This window comes from Erpetoichthys calabaricus, chromosome 18 (assembly GCF_900747795.2).
Source record: "Erpetoichthys calabaricus chromosome 18, fErpCal1.3, whole genome shotgun sequence".
Classification (NCBI taxonomy): domain Eukaryota; kingdom Metazoa; phylum Chordata; class Cladistia; order Polypteriformes; family Polypteridae; genus Erpetoichthys; species Erpetoichthys calabaricus.
Window position 1 is genome coordinate 55,105,277 of NC_041411.2, and position 21,923 is coordinate 55,127,199.

A 21,923-nucleotide genomic window follows, 5' to 3' on the forward strand; every position below is an offset into this window, starting at 1 on the left:
ATATATATATATATATATATATATATATATATATATATATATACGGAAGAGAAGGTCTGTGATACGGTTTGCATATTTGCAGTTGGAGATCCACGAAGGGAGAAAAAACGAATCACGTATCATAAAATAGTTTTATTCCTGAGCTTTCAACCCCTATCAGGGGTCTTCATCAGAGGATAATGCTTAGACTTACAAGAATCAAACGCAATATATAGCAACACATTCGGTGGGGGGGGGGGGGCGAGGTGACTAAGTCAGTATGATCAAGGGGGGGTGTTGTATAGTTTAATTATTGTGTACATGTCCTTCTTAAGTTGGCATATGCTGGATTTATGTCCAAGTATCTGTTGATGGTGTTTTCATCTGATAGCCAAGACTCGGCCAACTCTCTGGCACTTTTAGTACTGGCCTTAAATTTTACTTTTACGTTGTCCCAGTTGAATGTGTGTCCTGTCGATTTAGTATGTGCATACTGACATAATGCACTTAATATCACTTTGCCAAAAAAACTCACTTTCATTTCAACGGCAAGTATTACACACAGAAAGAAGGCATGCCAATGGGATCACCGTTATCTGGACTCCTAGCTGAATTGGTAATGCAACGATTTGAAAACATAGCTTTATCCCAGATTACACCCAAAATTTGGATACGCTATGTAGACGACACATTCGTCATATTAAGAAAGAACCAGCCGAATGAGTTCTACAATCATATTAACACAGTATTCCCTGCAATCCAGTTCACAATGGAAAAAGAAATCAATCGACACATCAACTTCCTGGACATTTACATCAAAAGAAATAGTGACGCCACCTCGACCACAAGTGTTTACCGCAAACAATGCTACGCAGACAAGATTCGACACTTCGCCAGCAACCACCCGGTATCTCATAAACGGAGCTGCGTGAAAACCCTATTTAAACGAGTCCACACGCATTGTAATACCAAGGAAACAAAAATTAATGAGAGATGCTATCTCTTCCAACTTTTCACCTCAAACAGATACTCAAAAACATTCATTAATCGGAGTCTACACAGCAGACGCCAAAGGAATCAGCATACAATCGACTTAAATCAGAACCCCCACCCCACCTGGCATCACTCCCGTATCACCATAATGTGTCAGAAGGCACGGCACGCACCCTGACCAAGTGGGGCATCAGAATAGCACATAAACCCACAAACAATCTGCGCATGGTCCTGTTTAATGCTAAAAACAAGAAATCGACAGCCGAAACACGAAACGCAGTTTATAGTATTCCATGCAATTCTTGCTCAGCGGTATACATAGGACAAACGTCAAAAAGAATTTCAACACGTGTACAGGAACATCGCAACGCCGTCAGAAGAAAGGACGCACTATCTTTGATATATGCACATACTAAAATCGACAGGACACACATTCAACTGGGACAACGTAAAAGTAAAATTTAAGGCCAGTACTAAAAGTGCCAGAGAGTTGGCCGAGTCGTGGCTATCAGATGAAAACGCCATCAACAGACACTTGGACATAAATCCAGCATATGCCAACTTAAGAAGGACATGTACACAATAATTAAACTATACAACACACCCACCCCCCCCCCCCCCCCCCCCCCCCTTTGATCATACTGACTTAGTCACCTCGCCTATATATATATATATATATATATATACAGGTACTCGTCGACATACGACCTATGCAAGTTACGACTGTTCGACTTTACGACGCGTTTGACTGTTTCCCCCGCCAGCTGTTGGCAGCGCCAGTTTCCCGCACTCTCAAGTCTCGCTACGCAGCAGTAAAAATATACGCAGCAGTGTTGCCCTACGTGTGTTTGTGTCTTGTTGTTTTGGCAATTTTCGATAATAATATAACCCTAACATATAACCCTATAATATTAACACTAATAGCAGCTTTCTACTCAAAACGGCAAACTTGAGAAGCTGCCAGCATCAAACCCAGAAGCTCTTGATTGGGCAGTTCTTAGGATTGCACTACGCAAGCAGTCGCATCAACTGCTTACCGCAACCTGCTTTCTTTTTTCTTCTTGAATAAAAGCGCACTTGTTCTGTTATACTTGTACTTGTGAAAGTGTTTATTTGATATTTGGACTTCAGGCTTCACACCAGTCATTCTCAGTCACACACACCACTCACATCCACATCCACAGTTATCCCAGTCTCGTTCGTGCACAAGTTTTATATACAATCATCACATTCAAATGTTAACAGTTCCCACACACAACTGCTGACTCCCAATCAAGAGCTTCTGGGTTCGATGCTAGCAGCTTCTCGAGTTTACCGCTTTGAGTAGAGAGCTGCTGTTATTGTTAATATTATACAATAAAAACATACATTTGATTTACGTCTGTAACAACCATTGTAAATTTATAGTGCTTGTCAAAGTTAGCATTCACGCTCGCCCCGATCTGACACTGCTCTTTTCAAATAAAGACGCGCTATAACAGAGGTGAACTCAGATCAGAGAAAACAGAAGCCCTCCCCGCAAGAAATGTCGACTCACAGTGTATGAATGGCGTATGGAAGAAGTGTGTTAAGCGTTATGTAAATACTTTTGCTGGATTTAACAGTGAACAAGAACTTGATGAGATTCGTGAAGAAATAGTGAAACTGTCAAAAGACCTTTCATTGGAATGTGAAATGGAAGATGTCGAGGAGTTGCTAGACTGGGAATAAGGTGAACTTATGAATGAAGAGCTGATAGAATTGGAAGAAGAAAGAGTGGCGGAAGAAGAAACAAGAGAATTGGAGTAAGACGAAGAGGAGGAGGTGCCACAAAGAATGTTCACCACAAAGGGATTGTCAGAAGATTTATCTACTGAATAAACTCCTCGCTCATTTTGAAAAAATGGACCCAAATATTGAACGATTTGCGAGGATTGAACGGATGGCACGCAACACATTTCGTCCTTATTGCGAAATTTATGAAGAGAAAAAAAAAACAATTCAGACGAAGCTCACTATGTTTATGAAAAGAGCAACTCCTCCCATCACCCCGTCCGCAGCCTCGCCTGATCTGATGAAGGCGATATCGACAACCCGCAGCCAAGCACCAGTGGTGCCAGGAATTAAATGTACAGTACAGTATTTCTTGTTTTGTACGTTTTCCACATATTAAACAAATTGTACTGTAGTATGCTGTGTTTGTCTTAGAAAGTAAGAAAATGTTGATAAAATATTACTTTAAGATGATTACAATATTATTACCCAGTCTAATATTCTTATCTTAAATTAACATAGGCCGACTTACAGTGGTGTGAAAAACTATTTGCCCCCTTCCTGATTTCTTATTCTTTTGCATGTTTGTCACACAAAATGTTTCTGATCATCAAACACATTTAACCATTAGTCAAATATAACACAAGTAAACACAAAATGCAGTTTTTAAATGATGGTGTTTATTATTTAGGGAGAAAAAAAATCCAAACCTACATGGCCCTGTGTCAAAAAGTAATTGCCCCCTTATTAAAAAATAACCTAACTGTGGTGTATCACACCTGAGTTCAATTTCCGTAGCCACCCCCAGGCCTGATTACTGCCACACCTGTTTCAATCAAGAAATCACTTAAATAGGAGCTGCCTGACACAGAGAAGTAGAGCAAAAGCACCTCAAAAGCTAGACATCATGCCAAGATCCAAAGAAATTCAGGAACAAATGAGAACAGAAGTAATTGAGATCTATCAGTCTGGTAAAGGTTATAAGCCATTTCTAAAGCTTTGGGACTCCAGCGAACCACAGTGAGAGCCATTATCCACAAATGGCAAAAACATGGAACAGTGGTGAACCTTCCCAGGAGTGGCCGGCCGACCAAAATTACCCCAAGAGCGCAGAGACGACTCATCCGAGAGGTCACAAAAGACCCCAGGACAACGTCTAAAGAACTGCAGGCCTCACTTGCCTCAATTAAGGTCAGTGTTCACGACTCCACCATAAGAAAGAGACTGGGCAAAAACGGCCTGCATGGCAGATTTCCAAGACGCAAACCACTGTTAAGCAAAAAGAACATTAGGGCTCGTCTCAATTTTGCTAAGAAACATCTCAATGATTGCCAAGACTTTTGGGAAAATACCTTGTGGACTGATGAGTCAAAAGTTGAACTTTTTGGAAGGCAAATGTCCCGTTACATCTGGCGTAAAAGGAACACAGCATTTCAGAAAAAGAACATCATACCAACAGTAAAATATGGTGGTGGTAGTGTGATGGTCTGGGGTTGTTTTGCTGCTTCAGGACCTGGAAGGCTTGCTGTGATAGATGGAACCATGAATTCTACTGTCTACCAAAAAATCCTGAAGGAGAATGTCCGGCCATCTGTTCGTCAACTCAAGCTGAAGCGATCTTGGGTGCTGCAACAGGACAATGACCCAAAACACACCAGCAAATCCACCTCTGAATGGCTGAAGAAAAACAAAATGAAGACTTTGGAGTGGCCTAGTCAAAGTCCTGACCTGAATCCAATTGAGATGCTATGGCATGACCTTAAAAAGGCGGTTCATGCTAGAAAACCCTCAAATAAAGCTGAATTACAACAATTTTGCAAAGATGAGTGGGCCAAAATTCCTCCAGAGCGCTGTAAAAGACTCATTGCAAGTTATCGCAAACGCTTGATTGCAGTTATTGCTGCTAAGGGTGGCCCAACCAGTTATTAAGTTCAGGGGGCAATTACTTTTTCACACAGGGCCATGTAGGTTTGGATTTTTTTTCTCCCTAAATAATAAACACCACCATTTACAAACTGCATTTTGTGTTTACTTGTGTTATATTTGACTAATGGTTAATGTGTTTGATGATCAGAAACATTTTGTGTGACAAACATGCAAAAGAATAAGAAATCAGGAAGGGGGCAAATAGTTTTTCACACCACTGTACGTCCAGATCGACTTACAACCAGTCAGTCGGAACCAATCGCGGTCGTAAGTCGACAAGTACCTGTATGTATGTATATATATATATATATATATATATATATATATATATATATATATATTATATATATATATATATATATATATATATATATATATATATATATATATGCATTGTATTGTATTGACTGCATTGTATTGTATTGACCCCCCTTCTTTTGACACCCACTGCACGCCCAACCTACCTGGAAAGGGGTCTCTCTTTGAACTGCCTTTCCCAAGGTTTCTTCCATTTTTTCCCTACAAGGTTTTTTTTGGGAGTTTTTCCTTCTCTTCATAGAGAGTCAAGGCTGGGGGGCTGTCAAGAGGCAGGGCCTGTTAAAGCCCATTGCGGCACTTCCTGTGTGATTTTGGGCTATACAAAAATAAACTGTATTGTGTATTGTATTGTATATATGAGCCAAATCCCTGCGCTTCACAGCGGCGAAGTACTGCTTTTAAATTTTTATTAAGAAGAAAAGAAAACCTTTTTAAATTCAGGGAAAATATACCAATAACAATTTGTTAAGGATCTGTTTTTTTGTGACGCTGCCTTTACACAGCCTGCCCGCTGTTTTATAAACGAACGCCATATAAGGCCGTCCTTTCTCCTTGCTTAGCGGTTCTGTATTCTTTTATTGTTCGTTTATTACGATTGTTATAGTTATTGTGTAGCTATTTCAGACTCACTTTTCTGTTCAGGTACCCATTTCCTTTATGTAGTCTGCGGATTCTCCGCTATTTTTTGTTCATTTATTACGATTATAGTTATTTATTGATTCCCTTCTTTAGCTGACTGCCTGCTCATATAAAGCACTCTGTTGTTTTTTTGTGAAGCAGTCTTTACACAGCTTTTCCGCTGTTTAATAAACGAACGCCTTATAAGGTCTTCCTTTTTCCTTGCTTCGCCAAGGAAGCAGCCTTTTTATTTAATCCACGGGTTCTCCGCTGTTTTTTTGTTCGTTTATTACGATTGTTATAGTTCTGTTTGTATACCACGTTGTCAGTTCAGCCTTCCACCTACACGGGAAGTTGAAGAATTAGTGATGAGTCAGTCAGTCAGTGAGTCAGTGAGGGCTTTGCCTTTTATTAGTATAGATTTTCCATCTAATACATGCCTGTCTTGATAAATGTATTTGCAACATTGCCAAACAAGTTTTACCTTCCAAATCTTGTCATTATTTTGGCAACTATTTTAAGATCCTAAACAATCTTGTTTCACAAGTTAAGGTGGAAACTTGTGCCTAATTGCTTCTTGCATGTTAAAGTGTTATGGTGGTGTTCCACTTTGCCTAAGCATGTCTCTCCTTGTCTCCACCTCTTTTTTTGATACTTCTTAAAACTCCCTCTCTTCTACTCAAGTGTGTCTACTACAGTAAATATACTCTTCATCTAACAACCTACCTGTTTAACGACTGCGCAGACTAACCGAATAGTTGGTAGTGTATGCTGTTCGAGAATTTAATGTCAAGCATCTCATCTCGCATCACCCTTTCTCAGTCTCATTCCCACAGTCGATCAGTATTCGCTACACTAGTGTTCGTAATCCATCCATCCATCCATTTTCCAACCTGCTGAATCCGAACACAGGGTCACGGGGGTCTGCTGGAGCCAATCCCAGCCAACACAGGGCACAAGGCAGGGAACCAATCCTGGGCAGGGTGCCAATCCACCGCAGGCGTTCGTAATCTCCAACACTATATACTTCATCTATAAATTTATACTTTATTGTGCACCCTATAGTACAAGATGTCAGCAAAACCTACTACCAGTACAGTATGCTTGAAATATCAGTAAGGGGCGGCTCCTTGCTTATCGACCAATTTGCTTAATGACCCAGTTGTAGGAATGGAACTCAGTCATTAAGTGAGGAGTGTCTGTATATCATATATCAAAATCCCACTACTATATCAATGTACTGTATATTGTTTTCTCTTTTTCTTATCAAAACATCTTCTGAAGTTTAAAATCAGACAGTCTACATTAATTTCTACTTCAATTCACACCAGTCATTGCTAAAGTTTCAGCAAATACACTTTTTGAGCTCTTCTTTTTTAGCTTCCACATGCTTATAGTATAACCATATACCAGTACTCACTTATACTTTACCAACCTCCAAAAAAATCTATTAAAAAAATCAATTAATAAGCTCAACATCATTACAGAAGCATTTTCTCATTTTTACCAAGCCAATTCTTCTTCTTACCTATATACATCACATTACCATATTCAAATGTTACTAACCTCTTTTCCCTTTTTTAAATACAGTAATACATGCAACCAATTTAGTTGCAGCATGAAACTACAGAATTATTTCACCATCAACATTTCTTGTACCAAATCTTAATCTTCTATTTTCTATTTTATCAACTGTGGAAGCCAGGGGCATTCCAGCCGCCCCAACCCTGTCACAGACAGACATACGAGTTCCAGCACAGCACATGTTTATTTACAAATGGGAACGTGCTTCTCCCTCGCTCCCCACAACAGCATAGTGTGAACAGCACCAAATATACAGTCCCTTTTATCTTCTATTCCTCTCCTTTCCATCTCCGCCCCTCCACAGTCAAGCTTCATCCCTCTTCCTCCCGACTCTGGCTCCTCATATGGAGTGGTGAGGCAGCTTATATTACACCTGGGAGTGTTTTTCTAAACCTGCTATAAACATTCACTATTTTCATGGATAAAAATGTTTCCTTCAACAACTTCAGGCTAAAATTGGTAAACCTATAATATATGCATCTTATAAAGTGCTCATTATGTCACACAAATTGGACCATGGTTTATCAAAAACATTGGTTTTGATTTCCTCTCTTACAAATACTTTACTATGCCCTGAGGCACTCAGGATATCACAAACAACAAACTCACTATTTGTTTTAAATTTACTGGAGTGCTTTTATAGGGTCTTCTCAGGTTCCTTTTATGACATAGAAGACAGCAATAAGTTTATTAATAAGCATGATTAAAAAATACTAATAATTGCCTCTCCTAAAAATGCACTAACCTTGAAATGTTTAAATGTTCTCTTTCGATGTGCATACCATTCACCATATTCACTAAGAGCTCTAAAGAAATGAAAAAGACTTGCAGTAGCCTCAGCTCTAGAAGTAAAAAATGCAAAAAATATAAAAGAAATTACTGACTGTGTATCTCATTCTTAATATTAAGAATATCTGCACGCTAAATTTGTAGAATGAAACATTCAAGGCAAATAAGAGGAATATACAAACTTACTTTGATATAAAGGCACACATTTCTGGAAACTCAGCAGGATCCATTAAGATATTCAGAGCTGTAACAGTTGGCTTGACACCAGATTCAATCTTAAATATACAAATATTAAACATTTTAGTATAGAAGAAGAAAAAATATTTATGTATATTTAAAAAAAAAAAATCAGTAAATATATAAACTTTAAAAATTTTAAAATTTGCTTCAGACAAGAGTGTTTAACATTCTTCATTTCAGCCAAGCTTTTGGTTTTTCTTCAATCATACAGAAATATCACATGATCCATTTTTTAGCAAGCATGTACCTATAGAATACTGCTAGTAGTAGTATTAAAGACAGATGATTACATGCATAAAGATGCAAATGGGATAAAGTATGAAATAAACTATGCCTGAAAATACATGGATACATTACTATATTGTGATGATAGACTGATTTTATGTAAAAATCAAGAAGCTTCCTAAACACTGACTCTGTGAAACAGTGTGTATAATTAATTCTTATTTATAGCTACAGTATATGCATGATTTAAAAACAATGTCAATCATGACTAAGCCACATTAGGAATGATTAAACTAATTAGGAATGACTAAACTTAGCTAATTCATTACCTGAAAGTTTACTTTTTGTACTACGTAATGTAAGAGAAGGGCATCCTTTTGCTTTTTAGAATTTCCTTATATCTCATAAATCATTAACACTGTTTACAGGCACTTTAGAACTGAATGAATGTGTAATACTAATATTGTAATTACAACCAGTTTAATTTTTCTAGCCAAATTTCACCCTAAGATAAATAAAGTTCTATCTATCTGTTTATCTAAAATCAAATTACAGATGTATGAAATTCTACTATTGGCAGCACTGTGGCAAGGTGGGCACCAATGCTTCTGCATGTTATCCACATATCCCTGTTCCTCGGCTTTTTGCCAGCATTCTAAATGATTTGCACATCATGTTAACTATCAATTCCAAAGTGGCCCCTGCGAGAATAAGCTCTGTGATGAACTGACACACTGTTCAAATCTGCCAGGATTGGTACTGGTCTGCCAAGTTGTTTTGCCTGCCTAAGGTAAAGTCATCTCTGATGGAGGATCACAGGAATCATCAGGTAGAGGGGGTCCTTTCATCGGATTGGTTGGCCCAGCGCTGACTCAGCTGTGAAATGGCCAACAGAAGAAAGGCAGCTGGATGGCCAAGAACTCCAGGACTCTGAACAAATCCAAATTGTATTATGTAACACTATCTGCTGTTGAATTCTGCTCCGTACTTGTAACATTTCTATTGCACAATTATATTGTATTGAGGATAGCTTGTGTTTTGTTCTGTGTATGGTATTGACCCCCTTTTTTTGACACCAACTGCACATCCAACCTACTTGGAAAGGGGTCTCTCTTTGAAATGCCTTTCCCATGGTTTCTTCCATTTTTTTCCCTACAAGGATTTTTTGGGAGTTTTTCCTTGTCTTCTTACTGAGTCAAGGCTGGGGGCTGTCAAAAGGCAAGGTCTGTTTAATCCCATTGTGGCACTACTTGTGTGATTTTGGGCTATACAAAAATAAATTGTATTTGTCACAAATTCATTTTGCAACCTTCAGAATTTTTGTGTCATCGTTTTGTAGATGGTTTTAGCCCCATTGGTGAGGCCATTTTGGACTTGATTTTCATGAATGCAGCAAAGTTTTTCCAAATGAGCTAAAGATGACGCTGTCACGTTTATGTTGTAAAAGATGCCAGCATGCTATTTCCAATGGCTAAGCTTTGGAAATACAAAATTTAAATTCACTTACTCATTGTTTAGATTAGTGAAAGTATACTTAATATAGAGTTACACAGTATACCGGTACTGAAACAGTACAGAAAAAAACAATCATTAAAATGGTACAGCGCAAAGATGTCTAATTTCTGTTACAGAAGTAATTGGTAGTTTTCAAGCACCTTGTGCTCAGTCATGTATTAGCACAATCTGAACTCTAAGGAAGACTGTGAATCTGGAACATATATTTTTACATAAACGGACTGTACACTCCAAGAAGTGACCCTTTACCACTGCTGCTAATTTGTGGACTATAGTGTAGCAGGGAAGTGTGTGCATTTGCAGGCTGGGGCTGTGAATCAGCTCTGAGATGGCTTGGGGTTGGAGGTAGAGTTATCCATTATTTGCTTCTGAACCATTTTCATACCAGTACTGAGGTCCAACAGCTAGCATTAATATGGAAGTCAAAATTTCACTATCAATCCAACACTAATTTAATAGTACCTAGCAAACAAATTCTAATTTACCAATCTCCGATTTTTGTTTTAACTCTTGGCAACCATTTTTGGGGTTTACCTTTTGGTATTTGACTTGGCTTATTACTAAATTACTCTTTTGGCTTAATCCTTAACAATTATATTTCCCACTCACAAACATTAATATTTTACCTGTTATGGCGGAACATTTACACACTGTTCATAATTTTGTAATTGGGCACCAAATCTAAACTAAACAAATTATTTATAAAAAAAAAATCCAATTTCAGTTGCACATCCTTTTTGAGATATGTTCCTCTACAAATTTGCTTTTCTTGACAATACTTAGATGTTGTGGGGTGAGTATGTAAAAATATTTTGTACACAGCTATTGGTGATTAATAAAATGAAAACCTTTCTTTATGTATTGTACTTAAGACAATAGCAATTAAAATATACAGTACAAGACAAGTGGGCCAAAATATGCTACACTGGTTAGTGCCACTGCATCATCAATACCTATGTGAAGTTTGTTTATTCCCTTTATGATTATATGGGTTTCATACCACTACCAAAAAGACATGCTGATTAGGTTTATTGGCGACTCAAAAATAGTCCAATACACATAAATGTGGGGCTCTGTATCCTGTTCCACTCATAGTGGGCTGGTTTACGCCTTATGTCCAGTGAGCCAGGATTGGCACCAGCTCCCTACAACCCTGAACTGGATAAAAAGTTTAGATAATGAACATATGAAACATAACAAAATAAGTTGTTTAACCTTTCCTTGTAAAAGGCAAAATTCCACCCAAAAAGGCATGGAGTGACAAACTCCTGAAATCCTATGTCTCTGTATGGTCCTGACAGTACCTAAAACAGAAAACAAGAAATCAGGAAGAGAATTAATAAGCCTTGAGAAATTATTTTATATGCATGTATAACAAAATCAAAATGAAAAATTGTAGATTTATACCAGTTTTACAAATCGTTCATGTAAAAATATAAAGGCAATCTTTCTTTTTGTACAATTCCAATAATATTTTAATGATTTTAAATATTTCAGAGAGTCATCAATGTAACTATTAAAAAAGACACTAATGTTGGCCACATGTTCCTATACTTTATATGACTCTGCAATGCATATTAAATCACTTTAAGATGCACAACTGCAGTTTAGCTTTAAGGTACCAGGGAGCTGAAGTTTATCCTAGCAGTTTCTTGCATAAGGCACACAAAGTTATATTGGCCCAGATGTTAGAAACTTAAACAGATGCAGAGAGAAAACACCAAATCCTCACATGTGGCGACAAGACCAGAAATTGAATCTGGTTTTCTGAAGATAGGAGGCAGCACAGCTGATGACTGTCTTTATTCAAATAAAATCATGCAATCTTTAATTTTCAATCTTCATAAAAAAACAATACTTACTTCTTTCAATTGTCATGCTTTGGCAGTCATTAAAAATTACACCATTTAGTTTGGAATTATAAGACAGACAAACTTCCAAGCAATCCATCTTTTGTTTAAGACTTTCTTTGCTGTCATTATACAATGCACTTTCTTGTGGTATTCTTCCAAAGGAATGGCTAGAAAAAGGTGAAGTTCTTGTTAAGTAAATGCAAGACTACAATTAATTTCAACACAGACAAAGAAAAGTCATCAATTTGTAAAACTATCATAAAGCCTCACACAAACTAAAACAAAATTAGTTATTTTATAATAAACTGCTCAAAAAAATTAATGGAGCACTTTGAAAACACATCTGATCTCAATGGGAAAAAAAACAGCTGAATATCTATAATGATATGGGCTGGGTAATGTGTTAGGAATGAAAGGATGCCAGACCGTTTGATGGAAATGAAAAATATCAACCTACAGAGTGCTAAATTCAAAGAAACCTCGAAAATCAATGTGAAAAAATGATGCAGCAGGCTAGTCCATTTTGCTTAAATTTTATTGCAGCAACTCAAAATCGCACTCAGTAGTTTGTATGCATGCCTGACAACTACGAGGCATCTCCTGATGAGATGAAGGATGGTGTCCTGGGGGATCTCCTTCCAGATCTGGACCAGGGCATCACTGAGCTCCTAGACAGTCCGAGGTGCAACTTGTCGCCGTGGAATGGACCAAAACATAATGTTTTAGAGGTGTTCTATTGGATTTAGGTCAGACGAGCGTGGGGACCAGTCAGTGGCATCAATTCCTTCATCCTCCAGGAACTGCCTGCATACTCTCTCCACCAGGAGGAACCCAGGACCCACTGCACCAGCATAGGGTCTGACAATGGGTCCAAGGATTTCATCCTGATGCCTAATGGCACTCAAGGTGCCATTGTCTAGTCTGTAGAGGTCTGTGCGTCCCTCCATGGATATGCCTCCCCAGATGATCACTGATGTTAGAGGCAGCATAACATTCTCCACGGCTTCTCCAGACCCTTCCACGTCTGTCACATGTGCTCAGGAAGAACCTGCTCTCATCAGTGAAAAAAAAAAAACAGGCTGCCAGTGGTGGACCTGCCAATTCTGCATTCTATGGCAAATGCCAATTGAGCTCCACGGTGCCAGGCACTGAGCACAGGGCCCACTAGAGGACATTGGGCCCTCAGGCCACCCTCATGAAGTCTGTTTCTGATTTTTTTCATCAGAGACATTCACACCCGTGGCCTGCTGAAGGTCATTTTGTAGGACTCTTGCAGTGCTCATCCTATTCCTCCTTGTCCAAAGGAGCAAATACCAGTCCAGCTGATGGGTTAAGGACCTTCTACAGTCCTATCCATCTCTCCTAGAGTAATTGCCGGTGTCCTGGAATCTCCTCCATGCCCTTGACACTGTGCTGGGAGACACAGCAAACCTTCTGGCAATGGCACGTATTGATGTGCCATCCTAGAGAAGTTGGACTACCTGTGCAACCTCTGCAATGTCCAGGTATCACCTCATGCTACCAGTAGTAACACTGAACATAGCCAAATGCAAAACTGTGAAAAACAGTCAGAAAAGATGAGGAGGGAAAAATGTCAGTGGCCTCCACCTGTTAAACCATTCCTGTTTTGGAGGTCGTCTCATTGTTGCCCCTCTAGTGCACCTGTTAATTTCATTAACACCAAAGCAGCGGGAACTGATTAACAATCCCCTCTGCTACTTAACTGAACAGATCAATATCCCAGAAGTTTCATTGACTTGATATTATACTCTGATTAAAAAGTGTTCCTTTAACTTTTTGACCAGTATATATAATACTCTATTAAAAAGAGAAAATTGTCATCTATATTAAAATTATTGGGTGGCACGGTGGCGCAGTGGGTAGCGCTGCTGCCTCGCAGTTGGGAGACCTGGGGACCCGGGTTCGCTTCCCGGGTCCTCCCTGCGTGGAGTTTGCATGTTCTCCCCGTGTCTGCGTGGGTTTCCTCCGGGCGCTCCGGTTTCCTCCCACAGTCCAAAGACATGCAGGTTAGGTGGATTGGCGATTCTAAATTGGCCCTAGTGTGTGCTTGGTGTGTGGGTGTGTTTGTGTGTGTCCTGCGGTGGGTTGGCACCCTGCCCGGGATTGGTTCCTGCCTTGTGCCCTGTGTTGGCTGGGATTGGCTCCAGCAGACCCCCCGTGACCCTGTGTTCGGATTCAGCGGGTTGGAAAATGGATGGATGGATGGATTAAAATTATTTATAAAGATCATTCATTTCAATAATAACTGTACATTTCACAGACATCATTTAGTATTTGAATGGATAGGTCGATAAAACTCATACTATCTATTCTTCAACCTAATATCTTATATACAAAGACAAGTAACTTAAGCCTTTGATACTTATTTAATTTATTCAAGAAAGTTAAGCAAATCTCAATAGTTCATGTGCAAAAAGGTAACTACTACTTTTGATTAGGAAACTGGTTATTACATCTTTAAGAAAAATAACTGAAATCAGGTAATTTCTTTATAGATCAATTTCTCACAGAAATCTAGGTTAATTTCATTCCACTAGACTTTGTATTTTATCAATTCAGTGACATTAAAGACCACATCTTACACTTTCTTTCTTAATTCACTAGCTGGACATGGATTCTCTTACCACTGCTATGCGGATGACAGTCAACTCATTCTCTCCTTTCTACCCGATGACCAGCAGGTCTCAACCCGCATCTCAAACTGCCTTGCTGATATCTCCTCTTGGATGACTTCCCACCACCTCAAGTTGAATCCCAGCAAGACTGAACTCTTGTATATCAGAGTCAACTCATCTCCGAATCTTGACCTTGCAATCTCTCTTGACAACTCGGTTATCGTCCCCTCAAAAACGGCAAGAAGTCTTGGTGTCACTCTAGACGAAGAATTGTCTTTCTCTCCACACATCAGCAACCTCTCCAGGTCCTGCAGATATCTCCTTTACAACATTAGGAGAATCCGCCCCTTTCTCACTACAGAGGCTACTCAGCTTCTCGTCCAGACCTTGGTCATCTCTAAGCTGGACTACTGCAACTCTCTGCTGTCTGGACTTTCACTAAAGGCAACACGACCACTTCAACTGATCCAGAATGCAGCTGCAAGACTCGTTTTTGATATTCCCAAATTCTCGCACACTACACCTCTGCTGCGGAACCTGCACTGGCTCCCTGTGGCTGCCCGCATCAGGTTCAAAACCCTAACACTTGCCTTTAAGGCCAAAACTGGAGCTGCACCACCTTACATATCAGCACTGGTCAAGCAGCGTGTCACTTCTCGCTGTCTCAGAACATCAAGCACTGCACGTCTCGAACCACCCTTACTTAAAAGAAGAGGACGACATGCATCAAGACTCTTTGCAGTGTTGGCTCCTCAGTGGTGGAACGAACTTCCTCTTGCTGTACGAACAGCGGAGACCCTCACTGTCTTCAAACGTCGCCTGAAGACACACTTCTTTCAACAGCACTTGGACTAAAGTCCCCATACTCTTTTTTCTACCCTTTTTCAAAAAAAAAAAAAAAAAAAAATTTTTGTACTAACTTACTATTTTCTTCTAGCAGGGTTTTGTATACAACTTGGTCAGCAGTAACTTAATGACAGTAGATTTAATCCTAGCCTTAAAGACTGAAGAACAGTCGTAGACTACTAAGCACTGTTGTAAGTCGCTCTGGATAAGAGCGTCTGCTAAATGATGTAAATGTAAATGTAAATGTAATTCAGGAGGTTCATAATATCTCCTGTGAGGGATTTTGACATGTTTAGTTGCATTGTTTTATGTCATTTTGATTCTGCTAAAAAGTTCTTGAGTGGAGAAAACTGCAGCACTCAAAAAATTCTCATGAGATATAATTGGCTTAGGAGTAGTGATATCACGATACCAGAATTTCTATATTTGATACCAAAAGCAGTGAAACTTTACAATACTCAAAACCTTTCAATACAACCGCAAAACTGAAATCACATTTGACTTTTTTTTTGGGGGGATTTTTTTATTAAAGTACCTCCATTATTGAAGAGAACAATATTGTGCCTTTTTCTGTAATACGATATAAAATATATGAATACTAACATAAACAACAACTTTAAAATACTGGTATATCCATAATGTAGTTATCTAACTATCTTTTAAATAAACAAGTGTCGGTATTCATAAATATTAAAATACAAAATAAGGCTTGAACTTTAATGTGTTGCAGAGATGGGGATGCCTGCAGTGGGGGAAAAAAAAAAAATTTATAACATTTGTGAGATTTCCACAAAGGGTTTATTAAGAAAGATAGGTCATGAATTTCCTAATTTATCTTAGCATGTGCACATTCTAAATTTATTCTAACAATTTCAGTCCAGTAACTGAAAAAAGTGCTTACAATCCACACTAAATATTCAAATTCAAACATTATTATTATATATGCACTGCTGTTAAGTTAGTAACATATGCAAGATTTTGTAGATGCATTACACTGGTCTACAAAAAAATATTTTTTGTTTGCTACTTGGAACTTTAGAGCAGCTCTTTATTAAGTTTTTCACACTGGTTTCATTTATCAAATCAGAATTAAGCTAGCACATCAGATTTTTGAGATACACATCATTGCAGTTTTGACACTTTTGAATATCAATATATCAACGTAATATCTAAAGTTTGGACTCTGCCCCACCAAAATTGTTTTGATGTGTTTATTCTGAAAACAAACCAGAAGTCGATACCAGAGACACGTTAAAGTATATTAATGTCAATTTACCTCAATATAAAAGCGAGGTCAGTGTGCCCAAAAATGTTGCAGGCACTCGCTTTTGCACTTGTACCTCATATCCATCTCTCTTTGCAAGAACCAACAGTAGTCACCCATCATGCTCAGAGAAGATTTTCCATGATATCAGTTTTCCATCACCTTTATATCTTGATGAAATCTTTCCCCATGCTCATCTCTGACATCGCTTAGATTTGGTGGAAAAAAGTCGAGATGAGTATGTAAAAAATGCGTCTTCAGTGACATTCTGGCTCCCGCAAGCCAATATACTTTCAGCAGGTTCTCTACAAGCTCAGCAAAAATTCTCTGCTCTGTGACTGTCAAGAATATTCTGGACAACCTGTATGAATGAGGGTGCTGATTCAGTGGGCTTCCGTTTCCTTTTGAACTCATCGTCACGCCTCAGTTCACGGCTTTCAGGGCCAATAAAAACACCATCCTTAATTTTGGCTTCACTTTTCTCAAGACCAAACTTATTTCTTAAATGCTGAAATGCATCGCCTTTACTGTCCAGTCACCCTAGTTGTCCAAGACCTGGAACATCATAACTAAAAAATGGGACGTGCTGGATGAAAACAGTCTTCAGATTTGGAGTCAGCAAGTGAAATTTGTTAAAGTAAAGGTGAAAGAATCCCAGTAGCAAAATGCTTGCTGACCATTGTTATTAGCTGGTGTCACACACGCGTGAGCATGGGAGGCAGTCTATGGGCTTAACTGTGGATAAGATGCAGAGTCAAAAGTTGATGAACGGTACTAATGCTTTTTCTCAGTCTTCCAAAGATCACCAGAAGGAAAGCCCAACTAGGATTTTACCTAGTGCAGGGCGGTATGCCGGTTCATACCGAAAACCATTCTTTATTTTTGTTATGATATGGATTTTTCTTATACCGCAACACCGGTTTAAATTGCCTAAACAATGTTCAGAATGTGGCGCTGTGGGAAACTGTTTAAGGGGGACCTATTTCACTGCTACACCGCTAAACACATGCAAAGGAGTACATGTGTTAGTGGAGGTGTTGCGCTGTGAAAATGGACCCTAATGAACAGAGAACAGTCCAAAACTGAAGCAGACGATAAAGTTGAACATGATGACACAGAAGAACTATTTCTGGAAAAAGGAGTCACGTCTGTTGTCTGGAGGTACTTTGGATTTAAAAGGTCGGATGTGGACCATTATGTTCAAATGTGTGAATACTGTTTCTATACTACTGGATAATACTGCAAGCCAAGTTGTACTTGTTTTATTTTTTTCAATACTGTGTAATGTACCTGGGTACTGTGTAAAAGTTTGACGAGATGTTGACTTTATTCTCGACATTTCTACTTTATTCTCGTTGATTATCGAGATTAAAGTCAACATGTTGACTTTATTCTCGTAATTTGTTATTAAAGTAGAGATAAACTAAACTTTATCTTAAAATGAATATTTAATTTACTAGATTTTCTCAAACCCCGTCATAAGTTGTGTAGAAAATTAAATGCTTTGTGTTAAGTTCCCGGAGCCATGTTAATCGCTATGTGCTTCTTAGACTGATGAACTCTTGAACTAAGAGGAGGTGCAGGCAGTACACAGAATACATTAATTTCATGATATTCCTGCTCCCTGAACATTTAGAATGCTAAGATAAATACTTGATATAATTTTCATGATGAAATGCAATAAAACATGTATTAATCATGTGGGGGCACGGTGGCGTGGAGGTTGCACTGCTGCCTCGCAGCAATGGGATCCCAGGTGTTCCCCGCTTTGAATTTGCATGTTTTTCTGGTGGGTTTACTCGCTGTGCTTCAGTTTCCTTTCAAAGTCATGTAGGATGTGGGGTTTTGTTATGCTATATTGACCCTGCTAGTGTATGTATTGCTCGTATTCACCTTGCGATGTGCTGGCGCCACGTTCAGGATTTGCTCCTGCCTCATACACAATGCTTACTGGAATGAGCGCAACCCTGAATGGATGGCATAATTAAACATGTATAACGAAGATTTTTTTTTTTAAAGTTCTGAACACTCCGTGGTCTAAGTTTATAACTACATTTAATTTCACAAAGACGTTTATCGTGTGGTGATTGGTTATGTGGAGAAAGAAAAAGGAAAGATAGGAACTGTGGGTTTGGTACATCAGACAGAGACAGCACGCATGCAATAAAGAAAGCCTGCTCAGAAGAACATGCATTGAATTCTGTGTTCATGTCTCCGACCAGCAGATCACAAACCCAATATTTACACAACATTTAAGTTAAACCTGTGCGATATCCATTCATACATCCAGTTTTTTGGAGCCTCGTCACACCTGTCATAAAGTTCTCTACACTGAACGTACACCTGGGGACCCCTTACTGTGAGGGAGCAGCACAACCGTGCATGTTTAATACCTGCTTTAATGCATTTCAACTTTAAAATTTATCTTAGCATTCTACATTTTCAGAGAGCAGGAATATCATGAAGTGAATGTATTCTGTGCGGCGATCGCTGCAAGCGCTTCCTCTTAGTGCAGAGGAAGTCAGTTTAAGAAACGCACAGCGATTAACAACTGGGTCGGGGAACACTTAACACAAAGCATTTAATGTGCAACATTAACTTATGACAGGGTTTAAGAAAATCTAGTAAATTAAACATTGATTTCAGGATGAAATTTAGTTTACGACATTCTACTTTAATGACAAAATAAACTATGAGAATAAAGTGGAAATGTCGACTTTAATCTCGACATATAGTTTTTTTTTCTTCACTGTGTCCATGTTTTTTTTTTCTTCACCATGGCCCCAATACGCTTCCGTAGGGCTAAACCACAAATAGCATTATAAATGCAAGTTGCAGTTTTATTATTTATGTATATAGCTTAGCTTGAAGCAAGGTCCATATTAATGCAGTTTGCCTTAATGATGGTTCAGTTGGTAAAGATGTCATCACCAAGTTGCACTTGTTTAATTTTATTTTAATTTGGTGAATACTGTGTAAAGCACCTAGGCTTTGAACTCTTGAAGTAATAGTATTATTACTGGAAGCTGCACTATTTTATTGTTATTATTTATTAGTTTAAATATTATGCGGTTTAATGATGGTAAAGTTGTTTAAAAAGTCACTTTAACGTGTCAGTGGACAGAGATGGTTAACATTAACAAAGTGTAGTTGGTTTACAAAAAATATTTACTATTTATTCCTTTTCTAAGTAAGACATGGTCAGTGCAATACAACTTTTGACAAACACCTCTGGATATTTTACTAAGTCTAAATGCCTCTTTGGATGGTTGAAAATATGTTGTCAAAATTTTAGCTTAAGTTGTTTGCAAAATTTGTTCAATAAAAAGGCTCTATATTTTGACTGCATCTGTCATGCAATGTGATTCCATCTCTTCATTACTGCCACCCCCTTGAAAACTATCACTTTATGGGGCCATGCAAACCTGTATTAATACTTGTGCAAACATTAAAATGTTTTTTTGTACAATGTACAATTATCATGACAGTGGAATAGGTTATTGTTAGCCAGTAATTGCAGTGGAAAATGTGGTTAAAATCCACTCATGCATGGGAAAAAAAATACCATCCAATACCATGAAACCGGTATAATTTTGAAAAATACAGTGATTTAGAATTTTGGTCATACCGCCCAGCCCTAACTCTACCCCCTTCTGCATCTAAACCACACCCTCCTGCAGACCTCACTTGTGTCTAAGAATCCGCCTCTCCCTGTCCTACACCTATAAACCCGAGCACACCTTTCTACATTTTAGTCACTGTTTGACTCAGTCTTTGATGTATACTCGTTTTGCTCAATTGCCTTTTCTTCATGTTATTAAAATATACAGGGTGGATCCCCAAATTTTTATATTTGTTTCTGTCTTCTACCCACTGGTTAAAAATATTACTGAACAGTAATATTTAAAGGATTAGTTAAAATAATTCAAACTTCAAATGTTATGGTGCTTTAATTTTCTATCGCTCATTTTTTTCACATTTGTCCCACCTTTAAAACTGACACAAAAGACACAAATTCTGTGATTGCAGATCTGTATTTAACAATGAAATAAGTTGTATACTTGGCTTACTAACTGTGGGTTTCAGCGAGTAAAAGTGTTCCTCTTAACACAGTACACTTTGTATTAACAGGGAGATGTCCATTGTTCTTTGAAAAATTGTAAATAAATTTTATTCTGCAGGGCTCGAAAAATCGCTAGCCCGACATCCCGGGGCTATTGTGTCTTCCAGTCGGGCTACCAAAATCTATCTCAGCCCTGCCCGTCGGGCTATCATAGGAAGGAAAAATATATGTCAATGCTTTTGCATTCTTTCACAATTGTAGCTGGGTAATTATGTCATTTTTTCGGGCATCGATGAACCACTGTCAATATGTGGAATATTGAAATCGCGTTTGAATTCTTGCTTGTTTTTTACTTTCACTTTGCGATCGTGCGAACTGTGTATAGAGAGTGGCAGTACTGATTGGTCAGTGACGGATTAGTTGCGCACCAATTCCTCTGACATCGTCTTATCACTCATTAGCTTACTATTCAAACGTGACAAGTGAAATCTCCCGCAGCAAGCTTAAACATGTGATAGAGGTTGATTGCGCAGAGAATTTTAAAAAATCGCTGACCGTTATGTGTGTGCGTGTGTAAAAATAGATGGATTTACGCAGGTGTCGATTTCTGACTCGACAAGCGCCTTTGTTACTGGGGCCAGTAATTTTAGGAAAGACCCCATCAGAACCTATGAGAAATCTCTGCATCACAAGAAATGCATTGGTGCTCAGTCTGCAGCATCTTTCCCAGAACAAACACCAATTGCAAAAAACATACTAAAAATAAACCAAGCACAACAAGAAGTCCTGAAAAAGCTGTTTAGAACAGCGTACTATGTTGCAAAGAGTGAACTACCATTGGCAAAATTTAGCAGTCTTTGCAAACTTCAAAAAGCAAATGGCCTAGATCTTGGTTCCACTTACCTCAATGACCATGCTTGCAGAGAGTTTATTGGAGCAATTGCACAAACTTCAAGAGACCAGATCGAAAAGGAAATTCAAGAAAGCAGGTTCTTATCCATTCTTGCAGATGGCAGTACAGACACTGGTATAATAGAACAGGAGTTGGTTCATGTCAGGTATGTGAGAGATTAATGGTGACATATCCACATACATGATCAAATGTCAGCCAGTTAAGAGTGCAAATGCTGCCTGTATTTTAGAGGCTATTGATGAAGCAGTGAACACCATGGGTATCAGAGAAGACACATGGAAAAAGAAAGTAGTGTGTGCAAATTTTGATGGTGCTGCAGTGATGATGGGTGAGAAAACAGGAGTAGCTGGGAGTCTGAAACAGAGGATACCCCACATCATAACAATTCACTGTGTGGCACACAAATTAG

General features: G+C 38.6%; 1 protein-coding gene across 1 annotated transcript in view; it reads right to left on the bottom strand.

The window, feature by feature from the left end:
• Positions 1-21,923, bottom strand: part of cenpp (centromere protein P) — a 410,887-nt gene that overhangs the window by 322,056 nt on the left and 66,908 nt on the right. The window contains exons 3-6 of the mRNA XM_051921525.1: positions 11,802-11,959; positions 11,155-11,243; positions 8,146-8,234; positions 7,916-8,012 (exon numbers count right to left, since the gene is read on the bottom strand). Coding sequence (XP_051777485.1) covers positions 7,916-8,012; positions 8,146-8,234; positions 11,155-11,243; positions 11,802-11,959 — 433 coding nt within the window. The remainder of the gene's footprint in view (positions 1-7,915; positions 8,013-8,145; positions 8,235-11,154; positions 11,244-11,801; positions 11,960-21,923) is intronic.